The sequence below is a fragment of the Stigmatopora argus genome, chromosome 14 (assembly GCF_051989625.1).
Source record: "Stigmatopora argus isolate UIUO_Sarg chromosome 14, RoL_Sarg_1.0, whole genome shotgun sequence".
Classification (NCBI taxonomy): domain Eukaryota; kingdom Metazoa; phylum Chordata; class Actinopteri; order Syngnathiformes; family Syngnathidae; genus Stigmatopora; species Stigmatopora argus.
In genome coordinates, this window is record NC_135400.1 from 8,033,398 (window position 1) to 8,044,042 (window position 10,645).

At 40.1% G+C, this 10,645-nt stretch overlaps 2 protein-coding genes across 3 annotated transcripts in view; both read right to left on the minus strand.

Moving 5' to 3' along the window:
- smurf2 (SMAD specific E3 ubiquitin protein ligase 2) overlaps positions 1–5,364 on the minus strand; it is a 38,084-nt gene extending 32,720 nt beyond the window's left edge. For both annotated transcript variants that reach the window (XM_077619087.1, XM_077619086.1), the window contains exon 1: positions 4,844–5,364. In XM_077619087.1, coding sequence (XP_077475213.1) covers positions 4,844–4,895 — 52 coding nt within the window. In that variant the 5' untranslated portion in view covers positions 4,896–5,364. The remainder of the gene's footprint in view (positions 1–4,843) is intronic.
- A 585-nt stretch (positions 5,365–5,949) lies between these two features.
- Positions 5,950–9,965, minus strand: kpna2 (karyopherin alpha 2 (RAG cohort 1, importin alpha 1)). The gene is made up of 11 exons (XM_077618265.1): positions 9,827–9,965; positions 9,492–9,598; positions 9,270–9,410; positions 8,705–8,793; positions 8,343–8,611; positions 8,163–8,257; positions 7,509–7,772; positions 6,780–7,013; positions 6,492–6,674; positions 6,246–6,395; positions 5,950–6,166 (listed from the first exon to the last, which is right to left on the minus strand). Exons 2-11 carry the CDS (start codon positions 9,546–9,548, stop codon positions 6,077–6,079), a joined length of 1,572 nt encoding a protein of 523 aa, XP_077474391.1. The 5' UTR covers positions 9,549–9,598; positions 9,827–9,965; the 3' UTR covers positions 5,950–6,076.
- Between the last annotated feature and the right edge of the window lie 680 nt (positions 9,966–10,645).

Consider the following 10,645-nt stretch of genomic DNA (forward strand, 5'->3'; position numbering starts at 1 on the left):
AACACAGTGAGGTTTTTTGGGGGGAGATAAGATAGTGGTAGTAGAATATTCGAGGTATTATAATAAATAATCCTCAATCAAGTGCACAGAAAGAAGCATGTTTCGTTTCACAGAAGAAAAAAATTCTGCCAATGAAAACTAAGTAAAAAAAAATAACAGTGACTATGTGAATATTTTAAAATTGCAACTATAATCCTAAAACACCACAATTACAAAACCATCTTGAAACATCTATAAAAAAACAAACAGTTTACATCTAATTTGATTTTGAAATAAGCATGCTGTTGCAGGTTATAATAAACTCGTCACACACACAAAAAAAGTGTTTTTAGACTGCCCAGGGTGGGCTCAAAAGGTAATTCACTTTGTTCTTGAGGACTTGTTACTTATTTAAAAGCGTAATGTTGGTCGGTCGTAGTTAGTTTGAGCTTGTTCTAACTACTCAACATACAAAAACTTACTATACCGGCTATACTAAGCCCAAGAACAGTTGCTCAGTCGAGAGCACAAACTACATTTAACGTAATGCACATTTTACTAAAACTGCTTCTGAACTGAGTCAGTCATGGTATGAAAGTTCGATCTTCTAAAAAAGAAAGCTCAGAAAAAACTTTAAATTAGGATGTCCTGAATTTTAGTTCCTTTATCATACAACAGGCTGAACTGCACTGCAGTGTTCTGCTATTTGTCCAATGATGCTAACAAAGAATCAGAATAAATAAACCGGTGGTAATCTATTGCTGCACACTCCAAGTGCATGGGGCGATTTCCTGGTAAATTTGGGGGTCTGGGGTGCACTTCCTCTCTGACAGCTTGTTCACTTCCTACATCTGGCCACTAGCACTTTGTCTTCATTGAAAAGCAGTTGAACTAAACGGAGCAATGGGTCCAGCCAATCAAATAATTGATGGAACAATGTTCAAAGTTATAGGAGTCTCTCAGCAGGCAGAAGGAAAATGTTTACAAAAGAGATGTAATAACTGCTCATTACAATCCTGTTTTACGATTCCACTCTTGTCTTTTTCATCTCCTGCACGATATACTTGTAATGGCCAAAAATGGAAATGTTTGCAAGCTGAAGCGAGCTCAGTGGCGTCAATGTGCATGTTTCCTCTCTGAATACCCAAATGATGAACCCAAATCACTTGCACGCAGCTGTGACCGACAGAACCTAAATGTACCAAGCGCCGAGTGAAACCACATTAAAAAAAGTCTCTTGATGAGAAGGTCATGTGCTCACGCTAAGCCACGCTGTTGGAGTTTTATCGTACAATTAAAGCTGCATCAAAACAGCTTAGCTGTTCACACAAAGTAATATAAAATGCAAAGCCCCTGCATACTGTTGTCGCAAGTGGCTGGTTTTCTTGCACTCTTTTTCTTCTCGCATGGAAACCGACTCGGATATACTTGCGACGGTTGGGACATTTTTGACCAGGGTGGGTGCGAAAAGCACTTTGGACGCGGTCAAAGCTTCGAATCGGAAAGAAAAGGAGTGGCTCAGAGAGGAAGAGGTGGGAATGTGAGTTGAGAATACGAGGGAATCCCGCTGAGATTCTAGCACTGCACGCTGGTCCACACCAAAGAATTCCAATGAGCAAACCATATGCCAAACAACTCACGTGCTAACTCTCAGCTAAAAATAAATAGAAAACCCCAGTAAAAACAACCCTAGACGAGATTCATCAAACATTTCAGGTATTATTGAATGATTTACTCATTTGATGCAATTGCCAGTGATGGCCTTCCAACCTAATTCAAATGGATGTCTATCAACCTCAATATCAATGAATAAGTTAACAAGACAAACAACAAATCTTAAGAAATAGAAATTCTAAACTTTTTCACAATTTTAGAACAATTCTCATAAAACTGCTTGTGCAAAAAACATTTAAATCAATTTTATTGAATTGTCCTTAACCAATACGTCAATTCAGTTTGATTATGGTACACTCTAAGACGATATAGTAATTATTGCGATAATTTAGGGGGATGGTTGAGGTGATTGTCAACATTCAGCATCCAACCACAATGCCCAAATGACATTATTTGGACCCATGACTCCATGTGAAGCATTGCAGAACTGTGATTCAACTCATGTATATACACAGCTGTGCAGGGCTAAACAAAGACACACACATAATCATAGTGTGCACTTAAGGTTTGGGTTTAAGCAGCAGACAGTGGCCTTCCTATCACACTCGCTGTTCAATTCTGCATTTCTTGACGGGGGCGGCACACTGCCCACCGCGGTGAAAGACTAAGTTGTCAAACGACAACGAACTCATTTCAAGAGGTGATGAGTTACTATTGTTACTCAACGTGGCGGGGTGTATAGTGTCACTCAGCGTTAAGAGGTGAGATGGTCTACGAGGTCCGGCTTGCTCCATTTTCCACAGCGGACTCGCATTCCTGGCATTCCAGGAGACCACTGCAGTCTCCAACCACAGTGACAAACTAATTCACAGTGTAATGGACTCATTCGATTTTAAAATGGCTCTTGCGTGCTAATATAGTGGGCTAAAATCGCGATTGCTGCATTCAGCACTACTAAACTGTACTGGTCAAATGCTTTTAGTTTTATAAGTTTACTTCTTATTACACATTGATTCTACTATACCAACACGTGGTTCATTCATTCATTTTCTAAAACCCCTTTATCCTCAATAGGGTTGCGGGGGGTGCTGGAGCCTATCCCAGCTGACTACAGGCACGGGGTGGGGGTCATCACCCTGAATAGCCAGCCAATCCCAGGGCACCAGGAAACAAACAATCATTTACGCTCAGACACAGACCTAAGGGCAATTTACAGTGTCTAACAAGACTACCATGCATGTTTTTGGAATGTGGGAGGAAACCGGAGTACCCCGAGAAAACCCACACAAGCCCAGGGAGAACATGCAAACTCCACACAGGTGGAGTGACCTGCATTTGAACCCAGGACCCGAGAACTGTGAGGCCGACGAGCTAACCACTCACCCTCCAAGCCGCCCAGGTTTAAATTCATATTAAAAGTACTCAATACTATTTTCCCTATGCATGTGATTTATGACAAGCTTAAACATACGTGAATATTTGTAGTCAATTTGGCAATCAAATGTGTGGAGGTCATCAATCCGTCTCACTAAAATCAGTCCTTGCTGACTCCACTTAGGTTTATCAGAAAACACGATCGCTTAAATATTGCACTTGGCACCTTCAGATATAAACATACACTTTCCAGGGAATGTGTTGCCAGTCAGGTCCTGGAAGAAGATCAAAAAAATGAGGCAAGCCGTCTTGCAGTCAAAACATTGAGATCTCATGTAAACCTTGCTATTTTAGTTGAAAAGGCATGAACCAAACAGCTTTGGAGGAGCACGCAGGAGAAAGCACAACAACATTAGCACAGGGCTAAAATTTCACAATGTTAAGAGTTGGTGATCATGTGATATATCATAATTTACCATGAGACAATAGCATACAGACATCTATTATGAGATGTGGAGACCACCATCAAATAAATAACCTCTATTTGGTGATTCTTAAGTAGTAGCCGGGACATATATACGAGAGTGGCAAACCACAAGTTTAAACAAAATTCTCACAGTATAGCAGAAAGGGTTAACGGATGTAGAGTTCCACATAAAATAAAGAAAAACATCTTTTTCTTAAAGCGCAACATGACCTTCACTTAAAAGACAGATGCTCAGTTCATTTAAGCAAATGTTCTACACCTCTGATGACAGATAAAATATATGTTTAAACATTTGTCGCATTTTAAGGACACGGCAATTTTGTGATGTCATTAATACCCATGCACAATGAATAGAGCACAATTGCATGTGATAATGAGTAATAATGACATCATGAGGAATACATTTGGGATACTTCATTTGATTGGGTAAACTGTAAAAACAATTTATTTTAAAGTAATTCTGATTCCTATTCAAGTAGTAAAAACAAAGACATATTTGTGTATATTTTAATATCACTAATAATAACAGTTAAACAACCTAAAAATTGCCTGGATTTTATGTTGCTTTTCGTTGAATAAAGATCAGTGCATAAAATTTAAAGGAAAACGTGGTCATATTCATCCTCAGCTTCTTAAAATTGTGTTCTAACATGAATTTTGAACAAGAAATGAAAAATAGCATTGTTTTGTTTAAAAATGTATACTATATTCAGTTTGATGCGTGAATTTCCCAAGCTTTTTCCACTTTACATTTAAAAGAAATACAAATAGTGTATTTCAAAATTACACGTATAAGACAGGAAGATCCTAAGGAATACTAATTTAAATAACACATTTCTAAAGACTTTAATTATTTTAGAACCAGCCGGCACCGGGCTAACTTAGCGAGCTAACCAACCCCTGCTAGTCAACTTTAAATGCACTAGTCTGACAGCCCGACTTCGCTAAAGACGGTGCCAGAATAATATAATCCATTTATAACTTAGATCGTCACATTTATACGTTTCATTAACAAACGACGTACGAATCACAGTGACGACATCATAAGGAGTCCCGGACCCGACTCACAGCTGGTTAAGTGGCAACAATTACAGTCCCCATTTAACAATAAGAAACATTTCTCCCCAAAATGTAGTGGCTAGCGATGCGGGAGATTGTCAGAAGTGTGACAAGATTCAGCAGTTTCTTTAATTTATTATTATTTTTGTGTGGTTAAGGTGCAAATGGGCCGCCGTGGAAATGAAGGAAGAGTGAACCGGCGATGAGCCAACTCCGTGGCCCATGGGAACCGTTCCTCCTCTCCAGGAAATACACCGAGCCCTCCTAGCTAGTGTGCGAAGGAATAGAAGCAATAGTTTGAGAGGTCTTGAAAAAAACATCGTTTTCTACCTGTTAATCGCAGCTTGACGGGCCCATTCCGCCGAACTCCTTGGTTAGACATCACCTCTTTGTTCCAGCCTTGACGACGCGTACAAAAGGAGGCGTTAGGTGGGGGAGAAAGAGCGAGATTTATCAGTCTCTCCGCCAGTTTTAGACAATAATGCAATCAAGGCATTCTGGCCCAGATGTGGACACAAGTGCCATTGCAAAAAAAATGTGGAAATACTGAAAATAAATACATAAAAAGGAACATAAAGAGGGTGAACTGGCTGGTTAATTTAAAGAGATGAGTTGTTCTTGAGGCGGTGTTACATCCTGGGAGCCGACCTCTCCTCTCCTCTGGCGGGGAGTGCAAGTGTGGAGTCCTCCGGCGTGGATCCCACTCGAGGAGGTTGCCCCTGGCTCTGCCTCGGCTGCGGGGAGCTGGCCAGTGACGACAAGACACCAAACATTTCCCCTCACATGTGGCACAAAAGCTCCAAGCTTCTCTCTACCTCACACCCACACAACTCCCACCCCTTGAGTGTGTCCTCAAGGTTGGTGATTCCGGGTGTACTGTTGCTTTAAGAGCACACGGTAACCTTCACGCCCCCTTTGTATTAATCACAGTTTAGCTGTGACTGTTGGGAAAGTGATTACAAATTGAGATGTAAATTTATTAGTATACTACTTTCTTGCTGTTAGATGACTAAACAAGAGTAGAAATTGATACATTTTCCCAATATTTCTTTCTACCCTGGCACCAGGGTAGCTTAGTAGAAAACAGATTTAGGTTTTGATACAAGTTTCTATTTTTTTTCTAAGTTTAATTTTGCAATGGCACACTTATTTTTCTAAAATAGTATTTGGCTTTTAAGGATTCTTCTTGGTAATTAAAAAAAAACATTGACACCCTGGCCATCTGATAGGCCATATTATAGAAATAGTATTTATATATCAATAGCTTGCATCTTTGATGTTAAATGGTTATGAAAAGGGTTGATTTTGGAACAAAAAGTTGAAGATAAACGCAATCCAGGTATTGCCGAAAGCACACAAAGGAATCTCCAGGGAAAAATAAAATATCTGGCCCCATCTCAAATTTAAATTGTAAATGAATAAATATATAAAACGCCTACTGAGAGTCATCTTTATTTACATCAAGTGTTTAAAACCGTATGTACATCACATACAACCACAGGCCATAGAATAGCACATTGACATGAACAAGGACAAACCGTAGAGGGTAGAGGAGAGTAACACTTAGAAATCAAAAGTGCTCTGGTTTTCATTCATTTGAAATTCATATCCATCGGAAGTTGCTTCTGGGGCAACAGACTGCAACTCTTCTTCCTAGGATATCAAATCAAAACAAATTTAGAACATTCAAATGCAAAAATGGGCACTTATGATTTGATTTTTCCCCAGTTACCTCTCCAGAGAAGTACTTCTCAATCAGATTGAGAGCCGCTCTGTAAATGGACTCGTTCTCATGAGACTGAAGCGCTTCGATCCGGTCCAGTCCACCACATTCTTCAATCATTAGCGCCAACTTTTCTGACTCTCCTATTTTGTCACCAGCCTTAAAGGAATAGGGAAGGGGGAAAAACAATTTAAGTGATTGCTTCCCCATTCCCCAGAATCAAGGCATCATTCTTGAATATATTTTGCATCTTACCAAAAATATATTGTTGATGGCATCCAAGATTACGAGAACAGTCTTGCTGTCCTTTGAGGACAGTAGGTTGAGAAGAGGCTCAAGCACATTACACCGCACCAGACAGACCACTTGGTCCACACTGCCCCCACTGGTGAAGTTCGTCACAGCCCACACAGCCTCTTTCTGAGTTTTGTAGTCACCCTGTGGAAAAGTTCAGGGGGAAAGGGGTGGAAACAATGAGTGAGTAAAGGGCACATCCTGTGGTAGGTGTTTGAGAAGCACAATAAAAAAAAAATCACGGCATACCCTCACAAGCACGTTAACCATATGCGGAATGAGGCCGGCGTCTATGACTTCCTGGATTTGGGTGCTTTTGCCCGCCGTGATGTTGGATAAAGCCCAGGCGGCCTCCTTCTGAATGTTGGCCTTGTTGTGGCACAGTAGTGGGGCGAACATCCCCAGGGCTCCTGCATCAAGTACTGCCTGAGTCTGCTCATCTGTGCCCGTCACTATGTTGCCAATGGCACGCAGAGAAGGGGTCTGCGGGTGAACAAATTCACAATCAGTGGCACTGACAGATGGGCATTCACAGCCAATCCTGTTTAAATGAATATCATTCTGTCGCCATCAATGCCATGCACGATATACAACTCTGAGATTATTTAGGGAGTTTATTCGAGTTGTAACTAGTGCATTTTTATTTATTCAATTTTATTAACAGTAACATAAAAAACTAAGATCATTAAAATAATGTATAATAAATGCTAATAGGGTTTGAGCTAATTTTTAATGACTAAAATGATCACTACATAGTTAAAGGTGTTAAGTGTCAACTTTTGAAAGCTGTCCAATATTGTCCACTGTCACTGTAGGATTGAAATAATATAGCGAGACTAAAAAAGGGGCAAACAGAAAAACTGGATGGATTATCAGCAATTATGAAAGATCTTTAAAAACACCTCAATATTTTACCTCCAAGAAGATACATTAAAATACAGATGGGACAGCCACTTTAAATGTCATTTCAATACTTACCAGCACAGACAATTCTCCAGTCCCAAGCAGTTCAACCATGCGAGGTACCAAGCCCGCATCCACCACCACCTCAATACGCTCATTAGAGCCATCGGTCAGGTACGAAACCCCCCAGCAGGCGTCGGCCAACACTTCCTTGTCGTTGTGGTGAAGGAGGCGTATGAGAGCAGGTAAGAGCTGCTGGACTGCAACCAGAGGAGGCGAAGGGTTCTTGTTCCGGCAGAGGTTGGAAACGGTCCAGGTCACGTTTCTCAAGTAGCCGGGCTGGGAGAGGGAAAGACATTTTGCATTTACTCAAACCTTTTCAGTACAAAATACATTTTTAAGCAGCCAACATAGCATGCAGGGCACTGAAAGAGCACAGCAGTTATGTATAGTGATATTCTTTGAAAGGCTGAATAATTAAAGTGTATACATGTAGTCATTGTGCCTGGACGCACGGTGGCGCTGTTTGACAGCGCAAATCCCATATGCTGGCCTAAATGTTTGTAATGTTATGCAGCTTTCGAGACTGGGGAAATCTGAGGGGACTCCCTGTATATAATTCTGGGAAAGGCTTAAATAAGCCAATATTTCCCAGAAGTGTACAAAATAGCCATTCTTAGACTATTTTAAATGCCATCTCGTGACCATCTAAAAGAGGAAGGCACTTACACTTAATTCAGTGAGGTCAGGCACTGCTAGTAGATTAAGCAGGGCAGCCACAGCTCCATGCTTGATCACCTTGTCCCTCAGTGCTGAGCCATCACCTACACATACGATTCAAAGGATATTATACATCCAATTCAATTGGCAAAGGTCACTTACTAGCCTAAACAGTGACTTCAAAATTACCTGCGATGTTTCCAAGAGCCCAGACCGCTTGCTCGCTAATGTGCTGGTGGGGGGATGTGACCAGGTTAATGAATGCAGGAATAGCCCCGCCCTGGACCACAGCATTTGTCTGGTCCGACGTTCCAGAGGCGATGTTGGTCAAGGCCCAGGACGATTCAAATTGGATGGGGGGACAGTCAGACTGTCCCAAGAAAGCCACAAACTTGGGGATTAATCCTGCACTGATGATCTGGTCAATAGGGGGATGCCTCTCCCGGGAGAGCAGTTTTCTACATTCCGAATACACAAAACAGGTCAATAGAAACGTAAGAAAAAAGCAACTAGAAGGACCTAAAGTAGATGAATTGGAATTTTAGCCTTACCGTGCAGCCTGTGTTGCTTGCAGCTGTGAATCAATGTTACCACTGTTTATTCCAGTGAGAATTTCTGCAACCGTCCACTGGCTGGAAGTCTTGGGGAAAAACAAAGTATGGAGATATAATTAGATACAATTCAGTATATTTCCATCAGAGATAAATGCCTCTCCGAGTATTTATTTTTTTAAGATAGCAATCACCCAGTAGATTATTGCCATTCAAACATTTCAAGTAAGCTATTTATTGAGTAGGATGTTCATTTTTTCCAGCACCATTGATTGTGATTGCCATCCAACCATGAGGCTCTTTTCATGGTCCATCTGCAGTGAATTTTAATGAGTCATAAAATAAACCAACAACATTTGACGGGAATGCACAGGACCTGTTCAAATGCCATTTTTTTAAAAAATGTCCCTAAAAATGCGACTGTTGCCTACCCTTTTTAAATATTTGCTGCAATTGTTGGTCATAGCCGTCTGCCACCGTCACTAACAGCCAATGAGTGAAGTAAGTGTTCTCTTCGATATGTACATTGAAAGGAACACACGTTGCAATAGCAGACTTTGCTCACCTGGCCGTTTTGATTTTTCTCTTGAAGTGGAGATGTGGCCTCTTCTGGAAACTCAGCCACGTTCCTTCTTTTGAACATTTGGTCATCTTTCTTGGCTTTTCGAAGCTCGACGTTAACCTCCACCCTCCTTCGTCGAAGCTCCTGTGCAAGTTTTTTTTTAAACACAAACACCAAATGTCAAGAACGCCAAAGTGGGCTAGCAAGTTGACTTTTGACACCTACATTGACATCTTTGCCTTTGTTCTTGAACCTGTTCAGTCGGGCGACGTTCTCGGACATTTTCAACAATGTCAATAATGCAAGGCGGCAGTGAGGAAAAATAGCAGTTCCTGCCGTAGAAAAATCAAAGTTAGCTTACATAAACTTGGCGACGCCTCGTGACACTTTAGCATGACGACAGAATACGCATCAAGCAGAACATTTCACCGTTTAAGCAATATTACTATTACAGAACAAGCTATGAAGCAAAACATTAATTATAGACAATTAATTTAAAATAAGTTAGAACACATTATTGAATGGTGAAAAAAATGGACGAGAACGCAGTAGTAACTCACCAGCTTCTAGCGAAGTGGTTCAAACTGTGCAGAAAATGACGCAGAGACCTTTAAATTCCTGTGACAACGCATTCTGATAGGGCCATTTGAGCACAAGCAACCAGCCGCCTCACCTAATTGGACGGTTTGAAAAGAAACAACCACCGCGCAGGAAGCTGTCATATACGAATTCTCGCGAGAATTATGTGTAGTATCAACGTGCTCCATATGGCCACGTTACCATTATTAAACCGACAAAGCATTATATTTCTCATTCAAATATACAAACAGCATTTATTATTAATGTCTATCATGTGTTTTTCATTTTTATTTTGAAGTTTTATTTAGCTTGCCTTTTTAACTTTATAGGTTTTTCGTGCTGTACTGTTGCAGTGGACAAAAAAGTACAGAAAAAAACATCATTTTCATTTTAAATTATCAATGGATAGTTAATACTATTCAGAACCACTGATGTCAAAATCCGCTTTGACATGCAGTATCTTGGCTTTATTTACTTTTTTTAAATTTACAATAAATTCCTTAATGATCTATTGAATAAAATACAAATTTAACCCTATATAACATTGAATACATTAATTTTGAACACTTGTAAAAAAACGGATGAAGCATGAACCTGATACAAATTCACAACAAATTATATTTGAAATTTTGTAGTCTTCTTGTTCTAAAGGTCTATTAAAGGCTCAGAGTTAAAAGAATTTTAATGTTCTATAATGTATTTAGTGGTTTGAGCTTTAAATGGTTAACAGACATTCTCCCAATTAACCAATTTTGGTCTACACACATTTAACATTTATGAAAACTAAATTAAGGAAGTTA